Source organism: Rhinoraja longicauda, chromosome 30, assembly GCF_053455715.1.
Source record: "Rhinoraja longicauda isolate Sanriku21f chromosome 30, sRhiLon1.1, whole genome shotgun sequence".
Lineage (NCBI taxonomy): Eukaryota > Metazoa > Chordata > Chondrichthyes > Rajiformes > Arhynchobatidae > Rhinoraja > Rhinoraja longicauda.
In genome coordinates, this window is record NC_135982.1 from 3590326 (window position 1) to 3610403 (window position 20078).

Below are 20078 nucleotides of genomic sequence, written 5' to 3' on the forward strand. Positions count from 1 at the left end.
AACGCCTGCATTGCCCATTACCATGGCCTGTTATACACTGCTGTGCATTCTGCAGTGCACAATGTGGCATAAGGACAATATAGAAGCAATTATCGTTTGATCAAGATTTTAGCCTTTAAGTTAGACTTTAAAGATACAGTGGGAAACTCCATACAGACAGCACCCGTAGTCAGGATCGAACCTGGGCCGTTGGCGCCGTGAGGCGGCAACTCTACTGCTGTGCCACCATGCTGCTCCTAAGACAATTGCATTAAAAGCAGTATGGACCAGCCATGGCAGCTGCAGGACAAAACAAGCTTGTGTCAAATAAACTTGGATTGGATGTATCTTTTTTGAATTTCTTGCAAGGCACAGGGTAAGAGAGGGCTGGGTCTAATTGGAAAACTTCATCAGAGGGACATGAGAAGATGTCTTCCGTTAATCATTCCAATGTGTCTTAATGGCCTCTATAAATCATGGCAGATTATAATGGTGCTCAGATTTAATCAATGGGCAGTATGGCCTTCCACAGGAATTGGAAGGCCCCAGAGGGTAACTTACAATGAATGGTATGGCCTTATAAGAAACAGAGCTACCTCGGTGTACAAGTCCAAGGTGGTGAAGATGGTAAACAGTATCTTTGTCTTCATTAGTCAAGACATAGAATATAAGAGTAGGAAGGTTATGGATTATTAAACACTGATTGGGCCACAGCTGGAGCACTGTGTACAGTTCTGAGTGGTGTGTAGGAATGATGTGATTCACTGGAGACGGCGTAGAGAAGATTCAGGGCGGCACAGTGGTGCAGTGGTAGAACTGCTGCCTCATAGCGCCAGACCCGGCTTCAATCCTGATCTTGGGTGGTGTCTGTGTGGAGATTGCACATTCTAACTGTGACAATATGGATTTCCTCAAGGTACTCCAGTTTCCTTTCACAGCCCAATGGCACGTGAGTTGGTAGATTAAATGGCCACAATGAATTGCCTAGAGTACAGTTGCCTCGAGGTGAATGGTAGGATTTGACAGGGTTGTGGGGAATATAGGGATTATTGCAAGGTGAATGTGGATGGGTGCTTGATACTTGGCACAGATGCAGTGGACCCAAGGGCCTGTGCCCGTGCTGTAGGACTCAATGCCTCCGGATCCTAATGACATCCAACGCATTCTGCAGGGAGGTGTGAGGCAATGACCATAGAGCAATGGCTCTGAGACAGTCAGCATAATGATATCCAGAGCCAAATCCGAGTGTGTGTGTGTGTTAGAGTATGTCTGTGTGTATTTGCGTGTGTGGGTATGTCTGTATGTGTGTGAGTGTGTGTGTCTGTATGTGTGTTTGTGTGTGGATATGTGTGTGTATAGGTGTGCGTGTGACGTGTATGTGAGCATGTGTATGTGTGAGCGTGTGTGTGTATGTCTGTATGTCTGTGTGTGTGTGTGTCTGTATGTGTATGTGTCTGTATGTGTGTGGGTATTTGTGTGTGTGGGCATGTGTGTATATGTGTGAGCATGTGTGTGTATGTGTGTGTGTGAGAAAGTATGTGTGTGTGTGTCTGTGAGCATGTGTGTGTGTGAGTGTGTGTGTGTGCGGCACGGTAGCGCAGCGGTAGAGTTGCTGCTTTACAGCGAATGCAGCGCCGGAGACTCAGGTTCGATCCTGACTACGGGTGCTGCACTGTAAGGAGTTTGTACGTTCTCCCCGTGACCTGCGTGGGTTTTCTCCGAGATCTTCGGTTTCCTCCCACACTCCAAAGACGTACAGGTATGTAGGTTAATTGGCTGGGTAAATGTAAAAATTGTCCCTAGTGGGTGTAGGATAGTGTTAATGTGCGGGGATCACTGGGCGGCACGGACTTGGAGGGCCGAAAAGGCCTGTTTCCGGCTGTATATATATGATATGATATGATATGATGTGTGTGTGAGCAAGTCTGTGTGTGTGTGTGTGTGTGTGAGCTTGTGGCTGTGTGTGTGAGCGTGTGTGTGTGAGTGTGTGAACATGTGTATTTGTGAGCGTGTGGCTGTGTGTGAGCGTGTGTGTGTGAGCGTGTGTGTGAGCATGTGTCTGTGTGTGTGAGCGTGTGTGTCTGAGCGTGTGTCTGTGTGTGTGAGCGTGTGTCTGTGTGTGTGTGTGAGCGTGTGTCTGTGTGTGTGAGCGTGTGTGTGTGAGCGTGTGTCTGTGTGTATGAGCGTGTGTACGTGAGCGTGTCTGTGAGTGTGTGTGTGAGAAAGTGTGTGTGTGTGTCTGTATGTATGTGTATGTGAGCGTGTGTGAGCGGAGGTGTGCGAGGCGTGTGTCTGTGTGTGTGTGTGTGTGTATGTGTGTGACTGTGTGAGCACGTATGTGTGTGTGTGTGAGTGTGAGTGTGAGAGTGTGTGAGTGTGTGTGTATTTGGGGCGGTCGGGTAGTTTGGAGACAGGAAGTGAAGAAACGGAAAGTAGAAATCCCTCCAAAACACTGTCATCTTAGTATAATATTTACACTATGGTACGAAAATGCTGCTGCGCACCAATGTATTCTTGTCAAATGCTCTTCTCAAGTTAATGAGTTATTAAGTGGTAGGAATAAATTCAGCAACACAGCCGGCAGGCCATGATCTGCAGTGTTTAAGGCAGTGGACACCAGCTGACTGCTGCTTCATGTTTCCAAGCTACCAGGACTGCTTACAGTCTCCAGGGTTGGAAGGGCAAGGTCTAGGACGATTCTGCAAGCAAAGAATAAACATGACTTTGAAAACTTCTGTATCTTTGCAGGCGACGGGGCATTGTGAGCAAAATCAGGTTGTCTGATCGACAGAAAAGTTCATTCAACAGAGGAACAAAGGAGCTGGTCAGTTTACAAATGGCCTGGAAATGCAGTGTGCCACGAGGCTGGGATGATGCTCGCATGGTGTGATGCTGATGGTGCTCACCATGATGCACCATGATGCTCGTGGTATGAGCATGGAGGCACTGTCATTGTCAGCAGAAGGTCACATGATGACGTCACCAGGAGTAAATTAAACCAGAAGGCAGGCACAAAAACCTGGAGTAGCCCAGCAGGTCAGGCAGCATCTTTGGAGAAAAGGAATAGGCAACGTTTCGGTTTGGCAACTCTAGTAAGGTTTAAACATAACCTTAAACGCAGTAGAAAGGATTGGGGATGTGTAAAGATTGGGAGGGGGGGGGGGGGGAGGGGAGTCAGTCTAGAGATCCAGCCTACTCAACCTCTCCCTCTAGTCCTAGCAACATCCTCGTAAATCTTTTCTGAACCCTTTCAAGCTTGACAATATCTTTCCTATAACGTGGTGCCCCGAACTGAACACAATATTCTAAATGAGGTCCCATGAACATTTTATACAACTGCAACATGACCTCCCAACTTCTATACGCAGTACTCTGACTGCTGAAGGCCAAAGTGCCAAAAGCCTTTTTGACCACCTTATCCACAGTGCCGTCCATAATGTTTCGGACAAAGACCTATCATTTATTTATTTGCCACTGTACTCCACAATTTGAGATTTGTAATAGAAAAAAAATCAAATGTGGTTAAAGTGCAAATTGTCAGATTTTAATAAAGGCCATTTTTATACATTTTAGTTTCACCATGTAGAAATGTTTATACATAGTCCCCCCATTTCAGGGCACCAAAATTTTGGGACAAGTGGCTTCATAGGTGTTTGTAATTGCTCAGGTGTGTTTAATTGCCTCCTTAATGCAGGTATGAGATATTTGCAGGCAAATAAATAATGATGGGTCTTTGTCCCAAACATTATGGAGGGCACTATACCTGCGATGAGACCTTCAAGGAACCATGCATCTGTACTCCTAATCCCTGTGCTCTACAACACTACCCAGAGGCCTACCATTTACTGTGTAGATCCTGCCCTTGGCCGATGTCCCAAAATGCAACACCTCACACTTCTCTGCATTAAATTCCATCAATCACTCCTCTGCCCACCTGGTCCAGATCCCGCTGCAATCTTTCACAACCATCTTCACAATCTGCAAAACCACTCGCTTTTGTATCATCAGCAAACTTGCTAATCTTGACCTGTATGTTCTCATCAAAATCATTGATGTAGATGACAGTAACCCTGAGGCACTCCACTGAGGCACAGGCCTCCAGTCCGAGAAGCAACCTTCCACCATCACCCTCTGCTTCCTTCCATGGAGCCAATTTGCTATCCATTCAGCAATCTCTCCTGGGATCCCATGCGATCTAACCTTCCAGAGCAGCCCAACAGGCGGAACCTTGTCAAATGCAGTACTGAAATCCAAGATTGTTAAATAAAACAGAAAATACCAGTGACACACCAGTGACGGTGATTGCAATGTTTCACCTCAACAATATTCAATGCACAGAACTTTGGGGAATATACAGCAGTACAACAGTGTCCAAATGTTTCACATGTCTGCATATCTCTCCTTTGCTCTTCAGTGGGGCATGTCTGGTTGTTTGAAATAAAATCTCTCTAAAATAGCAAAGAACTTTCAATGGACATTAGCAACTCACATTGAAAATTCCAAGGTTAATAACTGCAAATTGCAATGTTTTACCAGTCATGGAATAAATTTAATTTCAGTTGTCCTCATTAATGTGTGGGCACCACTGAGAGATACTGCAAGGCAAATACCAAGCTCAACTAATGGAAACCTTCTCTGGCGCTGCAAGGCAACAGTTCTGCCACTGTGCCACCGAGCCGCCTCCTGAAGGTTTCTCAGTGATTCCAGCTGGACCGAGTCCACAGTGTACGTGAGTGCAATTTCTCTCATATCTCACAATCAGCTGGAACAAACTTTGCTGTGTTCAAGACAACCACTTTGCAGTACTTTTGGAACATTTCTTTGGTTCCTTCTGTTGCTCGTTAATCTTGATTTGCAATAAATAATTCAGTTTCCTACATTATTTAAAAGTTGTCTGTTCCCAGGCTTTCAATGTGGATGTTACTTCAAACTTCAGTTTTAACTGATCCTTCCAAGAAAATCAATGGTCCCGAGGGAGGTAATGAACTAAAGGTGTATATTTATATTGCCGTCTCTTCATTTTGATGGAGAGCATGCTTGCATTATAATGTGGTTTAGAGATACAGAAAGGAAACAGGTCCTCATCAAGTCTACACCAACCACCATTCACCCAGTCACACCAGTTCTATGTTATACCACGTTCTCATTACACTTACCACTACTCCCGTCAGACGAGGGAAATTTCTTTACAGAGGTGAATTACCCTACAAATCCGCACGTTTTTAGGATGTGTGAGGAAACCAGAGCAGCAGGAGGAAACCCACACGATCACAGGGAGAACGTGCAAACTCCACACAGAGGTTAGGATTAATCCCAGGTCTTTGGCACTGTGAGGCAGCCACTCTCCCAGCTGAGCCACTATGCTGCCCTATTGCATTATGTAAAGGAAGTCTACCTTCTCCAATCTCATTCACATTGCGTTAAGCAGACGGCTTTTATTGAAACAGAAAGTGTTGGCATCCTCGATCACGTAGGTGTTCTCTAACCTGAATGGGACCTCAGATAATCTTCAAGGCAACAATAATTTATTAAGTGCAGCAGCAAAATTAAAAAAAATTAGGTAGCTGTGAAAGAATATTGATAATATAATTCAGTGTATTGATTTGATCGATAGAAATTGTGTCTACATTTTAAAAAATGCAATTAGTTGTCCGTATCTATCTGGCTCAATTGAGGGCATTTTTGTTACTGAAAAAGAAATCCTAAATTCAAATCCTGACCCAAATTTGAAAGTAATCTGACATATCAGCACCCTGAGAGAGAACAGATGGAGATGAGATCTTCTAGATGACAAAGTGAATGGAGAATTGTTCTGATGTTTGCAAAAGATCAGTCGGTGAAGCGTCAAGGAACTTTTCCAGGGCCTTTGTCAATACTTATCTCTCATCAAACACCACCAGTCTAGATCAGCACGTCTCTCATCTTGTTTTTTATTTGTAAAACCTTGCTGTGAATGAACAAATTACCTGTCTATTCTGCCAAAGAACACTTCAGAGAGTAATTGATTGGCTGTGATGCACTTGGGAGACATCTTGGGGATTTGGAAAGATACAACAGGAAACTTGTTCTCTTGATCCAGAGACATTGCTGAGGCAAGATCTTTAGGCTTTAGAGATGCAGCGTGGAAACAGGCCCTTTGGCCCACCGAGTCCACGCCAACCAGCGATCACACTAGCACTAGCTTACACACCAGGGACAAGTTACAGTTTAACCAAAGGCAACTAACCTATAAACCTGTATGTTTTTGGACGATGAGGAAGGGGAGCACCCAGAGAAAGCCCACGCGGTCACTGGGAGAACATGCAAACTCCGTACAGACAGCACCCGTGGTCAGGATCGAACCGGGTCTCTGGTGCTGTAAGGCAGCAGCTCTACTGCTGTGCCACCGTGCTGCCCCGTCTCATCCAACAAAAGAAGAAACTCAGCAACCATAAAATGTAAAAACATCCCAAACAATTTGAGGAATTCAACTATTTCTTGTCAGCGTTAGAGCGGGGGACTGAGATCAATCGCAGTGTTTGATAATAAGTGTGCAGTCCAGCATAGAAATCACTGGGTTTAAAAGATGGAAAATAAATTTCCACTTCAGGGCAGGGAATTTGGTGCACAATTGCTGAAACTGGAGACTTGAGGACAAAGGTGGAGTGAAGCCGGCACTGTCAGATGTGCAGCTTCTCAGACGGTCAGAGCCCTCGACTACCCTCAGGTAGCGGACAAAGACCCTTTGATACTATTTTATGGAAGCTACAATGGGTTCCTGCTGATGTCCTGATCGATATTTATCCCTCCATGAAAACCATAAAATAGGGCGATCTTGTCATTGCTATCCTGCCAATTGCAGGAACGTGTTCTTCACTAATTAGCTGCAGCATTTCCTAAATTATTTGAAAAAGTATTTTGATGGGGAGGTACTACACTAGGTGCTGTAAAAATACAAGTGTTCTTTTGCCCTGCAAATCAGGTTTGCCTTCCACTTTAAATAACACGTTCTGCCTCTTTGTTGCTGAGGCAAAGAGAAGGCCCCAGAAGCTCCGCTGATAAAGGTGACGTGGGACATCTTGTAAAAACAAGGAACTGTAGATGCTGGTTTACACAAAAGCACGCAAAGTGCTGGAGTCAATTTTCTCCTGAAAACTGTCCATTCACGATCTCCACAGCTGTCTGTGGCAATGAATTCCACAGATTCACCACCCTCTGACGAAATAAATTCCTTCTCAACTCCTTTCTGAAGGTAACTTGTTCTCCTGATCCAGAGACATTGCTGAGGCAAGATCTTTAAACTTTAGAGATGCAGCGTGGAAACAGGCCCTTTGGCCCACCGAGTCAACACCAACCAGCAATCACACGAGCACTAGCTTACACACTAGGGACAAGTTACAATTTTACCAAAGGCAACTAACCTACAAACCTGTATGTTTTTGGATGCTTTTATTCTGAGGCTATGCCCTCTAGTCCTAGACTCTCCCACTTGTGGAAACATCCTCTCCACATCCACTCTATCCAGGCCTTTCACTATTCGGTAAGTTTTGATGAAGTCCCTGCCTCATACTTCTAAACTCCAACGACTACAGGCCCAGTGCCCAATGCCGCTTATCATATGTTAACCCAATCATTCCTGGATTCATTCTCGTAAACTTCCCCTGGACCACATCCTTCCTCGGATATGGGCCCAAAACTGTTCACAATACTCCAATCGTGGTCTGACCAGTGGATTATAAAGCCTTAGCATTACATCCCTGTTTTTGTATTCTAGTTCACTGGACATATCCCGGGCACTCTCAGCACTAGCACGATCTGTGTTTAGTTTTTACTCTTCTCAAATTGCTCAGAGTAGAAATGGATTTAAAAATAGCCAAAGAAATATCCAAATGTCACCTGAAGGCAGCGCAAACAAACTGGTGATGGTGCTATTTATATACGATGCACAGGCAGGAGCACTATTAATATATACAACAGAAAGGCCATGTTGCTATTTTTATTTATTGAACAAGGTTATCTTCTTATCTTGACACATCAATGCGAATGTGATTTTTATCTGTTCAGCTATCAATTATGACCATTTTATTATTTTTATCTAAGCTACAAATACCATGTGATTTTTGAAGACCAAGGTGACTGCCTGGAGGACAATGAGTTCAGCTCAGCCTGGATGTGGACGAAGGATGAAATAAAATTGACATTTGGAATAGAATCGGGCTGCATCAACTGTCCTCCTCTGTCGTGATTAATACTGGAGAGGCATCGGATTGCAGGACAGAGGGAAGGCAGGGAGGACAAAGTCCGTGATGTGAAAGGCAGTGGGCAGCACATTCCATCCCACAGGCAGGCATGGTCGAGAAACTGAAGCAGAAAATGCTGAAAATACTTAGATGAAGAGGCAGCATGTACGTGAAGAGAAACAGCTAACGAGTCACAGAGTCACACGGCACGGAAACATGCCCTTCGGCCCACCTCGTCCATGTTGACCAAGATGCCCGCGTTTGGCCCATATCCCTCGAAACCTTTCCTATCCATGTACCTGTTCAGGATTTCACATCTCAAAACTGGGAAGGACAGAAATACAAGTTGTTTTCAGTAGGAAGGAAGGTGGGGGAGGGATGTATAGAGGAAAGGAAATGTCACAGATAGGAGAAAACCAAATGGCTTCATGTGGGCAGTTCTTAAAGAGACCCAACCAGAAACGTTACAATCCACGTTCTAAAGAGATCCTGCATGACCCACTGAGTTACTCCGTCGTTTTGTTTCTTTTCTTCGTAAACCAGCACCTGCACTTCCTTGTGTGTGCAGCGACTCGTACATTAGGTTTCTTTGTCTATCACGTGCAGTAAGTGGTGAGGCTGTGGAACATGCCCAGCACTCCGCAACGTATGATATGAAACCGAGCCAATGTGATGACAGGTGGAGGAGGTGAATGCTTTTATAACCCTTTTTCCATCGTTTTGCTTCGCATTAGAAAACAATCTTTCCTGTTAGACACAAAACGCTGGAGTAACTCAGCGGGACAGGCAGCATCTCTGGAGAGAAGGAATGGGTGACGTTTCGGGTCGAGACCCTTCTTCAGTCGATTTAAACCAGCATCTGCAGTTCCTTCCTGATCATTCCTGTTAAACTCACTGCATTTCCTTGTTTATGGGTGGTAGAGTTATGTTGCCTAGTCCCACACCACCTGGCATCAGTGTCACCATTGCGTCAGCTACTCAGTTTTGAATGGTACTCAGGAGACCAGAGCTGTCACTGTCAAGCCAGCACCCCTCTGACATGTCATGTGTGGAACCGCCAAGAGGGAAAACAGATGTAGTGGGTCCTGTTTTGGTTTTATTGTATTGTATATATTATTTTAATATTTGAATAAATATTTTTGATTTTTAAAAAAAGGGAAAAAAAGATGCAAAACAAAAATGATTTTAATTTGAGAAAAAAACGCCTATCCAAGTAACAATGTCTGGAAACAGCTCAAGGTGAATTTAAACGTAACGAATTGCAGAGGCTGGAATTTTGAGCAAAAAACACAAAGTGCTGGAGCAACTCAGCGGGTCAGTCACAGGGTGAATTTAAACAGCTTTTCGATGAGGATATGTTTGCAAACCATGTACAGTGTTTAAGGACGTGTTAGGCAAATGTATCACATTCAGAGATTCAGAGAACATTTGGGGCTAAGCACATTCAGAAATAGAAGAGTACAACGCAGGAACAAGCCCTTTGGCCCAACTGAACAACATGCTGCCAAATTAAACCTAACTTCCAGAGTAAAATAAACATGATAAAGATGAAAATAATGTCTTTTCAGTAGTGTTGTCATTTTAGTTTAGTTCAGTTCAGTTTAGTTTGGAGAGACAGCGTGGAAATAGGCCCTTTGGCCCACGCCAACCAATTATCACCCGTATACTAGTTCTATCCTACGCACTAGGGACAATTTACAGAGGTCATTTAACCTACAAACCTGCACATCTTTGGAATGTGGGAGGAAACCAGTGCACCCAGAAAAAATCAGTCCGATCACAGGGAGAACATACAAAACAGGATTGAACCTGGGTCTCTGGCACTGTAAGGCAGCAACTCTACCGCTGCGCCATCGTGCCGCCCTGTGTAATTTGAAATGATATTATACATCAGGGATATGCATGAAATTTATAGATAAAAGGAAAATGTTCAAAAATTGTGGGTAAAAGTATGCATAAAAATTCATCCATAAAGGAACAATGAGTAGGATTAGGTTTATTATTATCACATGCACTGAGGTTTAGTTAAAAGCTTTGCTATCCAATCAGATCAGATAAAACTATAATTACAATCAAGCCAAACTCAGGTACAATAGGTAGAGCAAAGGGGAAGATAGAGAGTGCAGAATATAGTTCTCAGCGTTGTCGAGCATTACTTCCAGAGACAAAGTTCAATGTAGGCAATGGGGTAGAGGTGAATCGGACTGCACCTTAGCTTCTGTAAAGACCGTTCAGAAGCCTGACAACAGAGGGGAAGAAGCTGTTCCTGAGTCTGGTGGTACACGCTTTCAAGATTCTGCATCTTCTGCCCGATGAGAACGGAGAGAAGAAGGAATAACCGGGATGGGACAGACCTTTAAGTATGGTGTCTTAAAACAGATCTTTCCCTTTCTTTCACAACACATAATCTGTTAGTCAAGGTACAACCCAGAGAGTTGTGAATTTGTGGAATTCTCTGCCAGAGGGCAGTGGAGGCCAAATCACTGGATGGATTTAAGAGAGAGTTAGATAGAGCTCTAGGGGCTAGTGGAATCAAGGGATATGGGCAGAAGGCAGGCACGGGTTATTGATTGGGGACGATCAGCCGTGATCACAATGAATGGCGGTGCTGGCTCGAAGGGCCGAATGGCCTCCTCCTGCACCTATTTTCTATGTTTCTATGTTTCTCTGTAATAAGCTGAATTTAACTGATAAAACGGTCCAATATCAGGCACTGAAAGTTTACCTCTGGAAATGTTGTATTTGGTTTGCAGGCCCTTAAACTGACCAGGCAATTCTTCAGACATGACCTTAGTCTTCAGTTATTAATGAAGATTACTCTCCAAGAACTCCCCTAGTTCCAGCAAATGGAAAGATCCAGTCCACTCCCCAACTTCAAATGAGAACTAAACATTGCCTAGTGTAGTGAACACAGTAAAGCCCCTGTGCCAGTTTGGCGATGTTTTAGGCGACTACAGGCGACTAGGCTGTCACCACACGGTCGCCGGGGTGTCGCGGGCACGGTCGTGAGTCGTCTCCAAAGAGTCATAGCATTTTTCTGGTCGTTGCTGGATTTTATGAAGGCATGAAATTTTTCGGCAACTGTTGGTTTGACGCCAATGAGCGTAGCTTGACGTCTCCTGACGTAGGCGCTGTCGTAGGTTGTCGCCGGGTGACGTAGGTTGTCGCCGGGTTGTCGCCAGGTGACGTAGGTTGTCGCCGGGTGACGTAGGTTGTCGCCGGGTTGTCACCAGGTGACGTAGGTTGTCGCCAGGTGATGTAGGTTGTCGCCAGGTGATGTAGGTTGTCGCCAGGTGATGTAGGTTGTCGCCGGTGCTGACTTCGGCGAATTCCAAGTGTGGACGTGATCTGATCATCCATCAGTGTAAAGTGTCCATAAATGGTGTTAGGTTTTGTATGCATTTGCACTTGTATTCTGTTTAAAGTTTGAATTTTAAAGTTTGAAGTGTATTGAAATTTATTGAAGTTTATTACAATATTTTTGTATGCGCTGTTGTATGTTCTTATCAACCTTATTAAAAATTTTGTTTGAATATCAATAAAGGTAATTCTTCACATTTTGATGGAATATTGATGCATGAAGTTATTGTATTTCAGAGTAGTTTCTCATGGCATCACTTTCAAATAGTCATGATGCAGAATGATTGGAAACCCAACCGTACACCCCCTATTATAGGGAAACTGGGTGAAACGTGAATTGTCTGCAGTTGTCATCAGTCTTCAGTGTCGTAGCTTGTTGCGGGTGGACGTAGGTTGACTTTGGTTGTCGTAGGTTGTCGCCTCTGTGGTGGTAGGTTGTCGTAGGTGCGGTCGTAGGTGGACGTTCTACTTGCGACGATTGGGTCGACGGTTGTCGGTAGCTTGCCGTAGCTAGATGTCGACTGGGTGGTGGATTGTTGTAGCTTGTCGTAGACATTGGTGTAGGGGGGGTCCAATCACCAGTTTTTCGCCGACCTGCTACGACTATGACAGTTGCCGGCAGTCGCCTTAAAAAACGTCTAACTGGGACAGGGACTTTATGCTCCATTCAGTGGCACTAACAATACAGCATTAGCTCTTGGCTTTGTGCAGAGAAGCTAAATTCCACAATTGTGCATAAAAGTGAGAATACAAATAGATACATCCTCTCACCTTCAGTGTGGGGATAGGAAGTGCCGTTCCATCCTTGCCCAGGGAGACATAAGTGAAGAACGCGGTGACAGCATGCGCTGATTCTTGCGGACTTTTCAAGACATGGTCAACATCCACAACAACTTCAATCTCCATGGATTTATTGCTGGTAAATGTCATTCGGCCAGACACGTTAATCACAGACCCTGCAGGTGGAAACATTGCCTCTGGTTAGATTAACTTCAGTAATCAAAGCAAGGACAGTGAACGACAATCGTGCATTTCACAAACTCGTTCCATCCCACAGCAGGTGGACCTTTGTTGAAGTGCAGCAACTGTGAGTAGTTCGTCTCTCACAGCACTGTCTAATGTTGGCCAAGACAACAGGAGAACTCCCATCCCTTTAGTTTAGTTTAGAGATACATCGCAGAAACAGGCCCTTCGGCCCGCTGAGTCCGTGCCGACCAGTGATCCCCGTACACTAACGCTATCCTACACGCACACGGGACGATTTACAATTTTACTGAAGCCAATTAATCTACAAAACCTGCACATCTGTGGAGCGTGGGAGGAAACCGGAGCACCCGGTGAAAACCCACACAATCATAGGGAGAATGTACAAACTCCATACAGTCAGGATGGAACCCGTGTCTCTGGCGCTGTAAGGCAGCAACTCTAAGGTTGCACCACTCAGATAAAGGAAGACAGTTTACAAGCTCTACCAAAAGCTGACTGTTTCAGTTTACTTGTGGGATAGGCCGGGACGAGAGAGTGAGGCCGACGATCTGTGCAACTCCCCCTCACTTAAATCCAAGTCAAGCGCAAGTCATGACTTCAACCTCGGCCAGCATACCGCGGCTGGCGGCGATCCCAATCAGCGGTCGAAATAATAAGATTGAAAGTCAAGTCAAGTCAAGTCAATTTATTTGTATAGCACATTTAAAAACAACCCACGTTGACCAAAGTGCTGCACATCTGACTAGGAAAAAAAAAGAAACATACAGTGACATACAGAAACATAAAGTGAAGTCATGGTCATCTTCGAACCCGAAGGACGAACAACAACAACAACTTGTGGGGATCAGCGAAGAAGATCTCGACCCAAAACGTCACCCATTCCTTCTCTCCAGGGATGCTGCCTGTCCTGCTGAGTTACTCCAGCTTTTTGTGTCTATCTTCAGTTTACTTGGTCTTGGGTTTGGTGTTGATTTACTATTGTCACCTGTACCGAGAGGAAAAAGCTTTATTTTGTGTGCTGTCCAGCCAATTGTACCAGACTTGAGTGTACAATCAAACCATGTACAAGTAGTGCTAAAAAAAGGAAAGGAAACAGAGTGTGTGGGAAGGAAGTGCAGAACTGCAGGTGCTGCTTTATACTGAAGATAGACACAAATTGCTGGAGTAACTCAACGGGTCGGGCAGCATCTCTGGAGAAAAGGAAAAGGTGACATTTTGAAACGTCACCTATTCCATTTCTCCAGAGATGCTGCCTGACCCGCTGTTACTCCTGCACTTTGTGTCCATATGCAGAGTATAGTGTTACAGTTACAGAGAAAGTGCAGGTAATAAAAAATGTGCAGGGATTGCATGTGGTAGATTGGGAGAATGAGCTTACATCGTTATAGCATCAGGACTATCACTTGGTGGCACCATGTGATATTTTTATGTGTTTTATTCCGCTTCAGAAATGCCGTTTCAATGGAATGAATGGGAAATGCATTTTGGAAAGTAAGTGGAATATGCCACCTCTACCACTCTTTGGATTTTTATCCACTTTATTCTGTACTGCCATTTTAGTTGGAATTCTCCAAGACAGCGCTAGAGAACATCAGCCACCCTGACCCTGCTCAGTTCTAATGTACTCAGTCTGCACTGGGCCCCATGGCTTAGGAACCTGACCTCCTCCCCTTTACATGATCTCTCCGGTTACGTGTTCATCTCAGATATCTTCCAATTGGATTGATGTTATGAGCCATTTATTATCTGCTTTGGAAGAAATAATGGGATGAAAGTCTTGAATTACCACCCATTCCTTTCGTGACTTATGTAGAGTGGATCTGTCAGCAGGGATATTAAAATGAATATTATCACCAATAAAAAAGGAAGATGGTTTTTGATCTTCAGTGATAGATTTAACACATTTTTGTTTGTAAAATTACCAGAGTGGGCAAAATGTGGAAACAACAGCAAAACGGTTTCAATTTAGACGAGGGAATTAAACGTGATATCTCCAAGTTTGCGGATGACACAAAGCTGGGTGGCAGTGTGAGCTGCGATGAGGCTGCTAAGAGGCTGCAGGGTGACTTGGATAGGTTGGGTGAGTTGGCAGATGCATGGCAGAATCAGTATAATGTGGACAAATGTGAGGTTACCCCTTTGGTGGCAAGAACAGGAAAGCAGATCTGAATGGTGTCAGATTAGGAAAAGGGGAAGTGCAACGAGACCTGGGTGTGCTTGTACATCAGTCACTGAAAGTAAGTATGCAGGTACAGTAGGCAGTGACGAAGGCTAATGGCATGTTGCCCTTCATTGCGAGAGGATTTGAGTTTAGGAGCAAGGAGGTCCTACTGCAGTTGTACAGGGCCCTGGTGAGACCACACCTGGAGTATTGTGTGCAGTTTTGGTCTCCTAATTTGAGGAAGGACATTATTGCTATTGAGGGAGTGCAGCGTAGGTTCACCAGGTTAATTCCCGGGATGGCGGGATTGACATACCATGAGAGAATGGGTCGACTGGGCTTGTATTCACTGGAATGAGAGGGGATCTTATAGAAACATATAAATTTTTTAAAGGATTGGACAGGCTAGGTGGAAGAGAAATTTTCCCAATGTTGGGGGAGTCCAGAACCAGGAGTCACAGTTTAAGAATAAGGGGTAGGCCATTTAGGACTGAGATGATGAGAAACTTCTTCACCCAGAGAGTTGTGAATCTGTGGAATTCTCTGCTGCAGAAGGCTGTGGAGGCCAATTCACTGGATGTTTTCAAGAGAGAGTTAGATTTAGCTCTTAGGGCTAAAGGAATCAAGGGATATGGGGACAAAGCAGGAACGGGGTACTGATTTTAGATGATCAGCCATGATCATATTGAATGGTGGTGCTGGCTCGAAGGGCCGAATGGTCTACTCCTGCACCTGTTTTTCTATGTTTTTAATTGGTTTGGGTTTGGCAGGTCCCCAAGTAATCTATTGAACTTCTAAGTGTACCGTGGAGAGCGTATGAGTGCTTGCATCGTGGCCTGGTTCGGAAATTTGAAGGCTCAAGAACTAAGATGGGTGCAGAAAGTTGTTGACATTGCCCTGTCTGTCACCGATGCAGACCTCCCCACCACAGCAGGGATCAATAGGAATCGCTGCCTCAGGAAGGCAGCTGATAGCTCCCCACACTCCCCTCCTCCATTACTGTGCTAGAGTCCCAGTCACATTCTCCATGCTTAAAACACGGGCCTCCCACAATATTCTCAGGGCCACTGACTGTGACCAGCAAAGATTGCACATGGCAGGTCAGGAGCCAGAGGACAAGGATTTCTGGCAATTGTCTGAGCGGAAGTAAGAAAGCTATATTTTTGCAAGTTTTTATGATCTGGACTCTACTCTCTGAAGGCGTTTTTCAAAGAAATGCAATACTCATTTTCTAGTACTGAATTGAATACAGTTGAAAAGGACTAGGGAGCAGGACCATTAAGAAGCATTTAGACAGGTACATGGATAGGACAGGTTTAGAGGGATTTAGGCCAAAAGCAAGCAGTTGGAACGTGCAGAAGGGGCATGTTGGTAGGCGTGGGCAAGTTGGCCTGAAGGATCTATTTCCACACTGTTTGACTCTCTGATTAACTGAACAACTCCTTCACCATACGAGGACAGGTGCAATAAAACAGAAAACGCCCCATTCTGTGCTGTATGGAAGGCAGGAAAATACATTTATACAGCTGGAGAAGATTGTTAACAGGTGGGGCAGGAGAAAGGACCACACACCAGATGAATTTAACATGTCGAGGTTACACTGCATGGAAGCACACGTCAGAAGATTGAAATGCTCCCAATTTATTGTTAATTAAAATAAGCTGCTGGAAATTCCAGACATATTAACTGGCCATCCATCTGCCAAGCATCAGGCATGGTATTGCAGATGGTGCCCTCTGGCAGGGGAAGCTTTTGAAAACCACCAGTCATGCCCCCCCCCCCCCACCTTTCAGGTCTGGAACTACTCTGTAGGTCTTTTTAATTTCTCCCCGTAGTTTTGATTTTGGAAGAAGTTGATTGCAATTGAAACTGGGGTAAACAATGGAGCATGATTAAATTGTCATTAAAAGCGCAGTTATGTTACTTGTGGGAGTTTGACTGATGTACAGCCAGAAGACTTATTCCGTACAGCCAGTTTAGTGGCTGACGATCTAAGAAATGGAAATCTTGCATAGGACAGGCAACATTAAAGGTCTTTTAAATTAAATTTCAAGGTTACTGAGCAGTGAACTACACTTGGGTGTCTGAAAACTTATTAACCTTCCGTCCTCACTAGTTGCAGTTATGTTTTAGGTGATTTGAGTTTGTCTCCATAAGGTGGTCCCACATCAACAGCTTCAATACAAACGGCTTCAGATCTTCCCGAAATCACACACCGCAGTTATGCGCCAGGCCAAACCAAAACCTTTGAAGAGTACAACCTCCCGGCAAGTTTCCATGCACAATGAAGTTTTGTCAAAAGAGGAAACACTTGAAGCAAGGGTTGAAAATGCTGAAAGAATGGCTGATATGATAAAGATAACTCAGTCTAAATATTTGAAAGGAAACAACGTGTGTGGATAGGAAAGGTTTAGAGGAATACTAGACAAAGTATTCCTCTCCTGCATTGGTGCAGCACCCTCTCCTCCTCCCTCCCCTCTCCCCCTCCCCTCCCTCCTCCCCCCTCCCCTCCCCTCCCCCCCTCCCCTCCCCCTCCTCCTCCCTCCACCCCCATCCCCTTCCCTCCCTCCCTCCTCCCCTCTCCCTCTCTCCACCTCCCCCCCTTCCCCTCCCCTTCCCCTGCCCTTCCCCTGCCCCCTCTCCACCCCCTCAACCCCCCCTTATCCTCCCTCCTCCCCCTCCCTCACTCCCTCCCCCTCCCTCCCTAGGAGATAGATTTAAACTTTAAAATGTGAATAACGATTTTAATATAACACCGATTTCAATGAAACTTCGCCCATTAGCACCAAAGGGACGACGGTGAGTAAGATGGGCCTAAAATTGTCACGCTATCGTGTACCGTTTTGGCTGTAGTTCAGGAACAAACAAACAAACAAATGAGAGTTTTAGTATATAGATGGACAAATATGGGCAAGTGGGATTGGTGGTGATGGGGCATCTCGATCACATGGACAAGCAGCACTGTGGGGCCTGTTTCCACACTGTACGACTCTGACTAAATAACATCTTACTGTGGTTTCCGGATGCACTAAGTTGCATCAGAGTATTAGCTAATTTTGAAGTGCGAATGCTTGAATAATGTGGACAAATGGAGTTCAGTTTAGTTATATAGCACAGAAACATGCCCTTCGGCCCATCGAGTCCGCTTCGACCAATGATCCCTGCACATACTCTCCTCCACATACACTAGGGAGAATTTACAATTCTACCTTGTCTACAAACCCATACGTCTTGCTGTCTGTGTGCAGTTTATACGTTCTCCCTGTGACCGTAAGGGTTTTCTCCGGGTGCTCCGGTTTCTTCCTACATTCCAAAGACGTACAGGTTTGTAAGTTAATTGGCTTTGGGAAATTGTCCCTAGTGTGTAGGATAGTGCTGGTGTATGGGGTGATCGTGGTCGGCACAGACTCGGTGGGCCGAAGGGCCTGTTTCTACTCTGTATCTCTGAAGTCTAAAGTCTTTGAAGCGTGGGTGGAAAACGAAGCTCCCGGAGAAAACCCACGTGGTCACGGGGAGAACGTTCAAACTCCATATGGATGTAGTGTACGTGGACTTTCGCCAGTGGATGTAGTGTACCTGGACTTTCAAAAAACCTTTGATAAGGTCCCATAGAGGAGATTAGTGGGAAAAAGTAGAGCACATGGTAATGGGGGTAGGGTACTGACATGGATAGATAATTGGTTGGCAGACAGGAAACAAAGAGTAGGGATTAACGAGTTCCTTTCAGAATGGCAGGCAGTGACTAGTGGGCTACTGCAAGGCTCGGTGCTGGGACCGAATCATTAATGTATCTTGACAATATACATTAATGACTTAGATGAAGGGATTAAAAGTAACATTAGCAAATTTGAAGATGACACAAAGCTGGGTGGGAGTGTGAACTGTGAGGAAAATGCTATGAGGTTGCAGGGTGACTTGGACAGGTTGTGTGAGTGGGCGGATGCATGGCAGATGCAGTTTAATGTGGATAAATGTGAGGTTATCCACTTTGGTGGTAAGAACAGGGAGGCAGATTATTATCTGAATGGTGTCAAGTTAGGAAAAGGGGAAGTACAAAGAGATCTGGGTGTCCTAGTGCATCAATCACTGAAAGGAAGCATGCAGGCAATGAAGAAAGCTAATGGCATGTTGGCCTTCATGACAAGAGGAGTTGAGTATAGGAGCAAAGAGGTCCTTCTGCAGTTGTACAGGGCTCTAGTGAGACCGCACCTGGAGTATTGTGTGCAGTTTTGGTCTCCAACTTTGAGGAAGGACATTCTTGCTATTGAGGGCGTGCAGCGTAGGTTCACTAGGTTAATTCCCGGAATGGCGGGACTGTCGTATGTTGAAAGACTGGAACGACTGGGCATGTATACATTGGAACTTAGAAGGATGAAATGTTGGGGGAGTTCAGAACCAGGGACCACAGTTTAAGAATAAGAGGTAGGCCATTTAGAATGGAGACGAGGAAAAACGTTTTCACTCAGAGAGTTGTAAATCTGTGGAATTCTCTGCCTCAGAAGGCAGTGGCGGCCAATTCTCTGGATGCTTTCAAGAGAGAGTTAGATAGAGCTCTTAATAATAGCAGAGTCAGGGTGTTTGGGGAGAGGGCAGGAACGGGGTACTGATTCTGGATGATCAGCCATGATCACATTGAATGGCGGTGCTGGCTCAAAGGACCCAATGGCTTATTGTCTATTGTCATACAGGCAGCACCCACAGTCAGGATCGAACCCGGGTCTCTGGTGCTGTGAGGCAACAACTCTTCTGCTGTGCCACTGTGTTATTTTCTTGGAACATTTTGCAAACTGCAGTCAATGAACATCAGCTTTCTATCGGTGCTGGTTCAGGCAGGAATCTCGACGAAGGCACTAGGAGAACTTACTCCTTTTCTTCAAAACGAGTCACGCTGAGTACATTGTCATATGCAGGAGTACGGTGAAGTACAGGTACAATGACAATCTTGCTTGCAGTAGCATCGCAGGTACGTAGACAACATACTACAATATGAATTATACATAAATTACACATACATTATACAAGGCAGTGAAAATAAAACTGCAAAAAAAAGACATTAGTGCATAATGTCATGAGATTTTATGCACTCAAATGAGCTAACAAAAGGGGGAAATTTTTACGTCTGATCTGAACGATAATGCAGCATGAAAGTGTTCAATTTTCTTGAAATAATGGACTTTGCTGGATCTGATTCAGAAGCTAAAAAAAATCAGATGTGAAAAACTTGTGGGTGGCACAGTAGAGTTACTGCCTTACGGCACCAGAGACCCGGGTTCGATCCTGACCACAGGTGCTCTCTGTACAGAATTTGTCCGTTTTTCCTGTGACTGTGTGGATTTTCTCCGGGTGCTTCAGTTTTCTCCCAAATCCCAAAG

The 20078-nt window shown here is 44.9% G+C and overlaps 1 protein-coding gene across 8 annotated transcripts in view; it reads right to left on the reverse strand.

Moving 5' to 3' along the window:
* Positions 1-20078, reverse strand: part of acot7 (acyl-CoA thioesterase 7) — a 288577-nt gene that overhangs the window by 27912 nt on the left and 240587 nt on the right. For all 8 annotated transcript variants that reach the window (XM_078425338.1, XM_078425332.1, XM_078425337.1 and 5 more), the window contains one exon: positions 12330-12514. In XM_078425338.1, coding sequence (XP_078281464.1) covers positions 12330-12514 — 185 coding nt within the window. The remainder of the gene's footprint in view (positions 1-12329; positions 12515-20078) is intronic.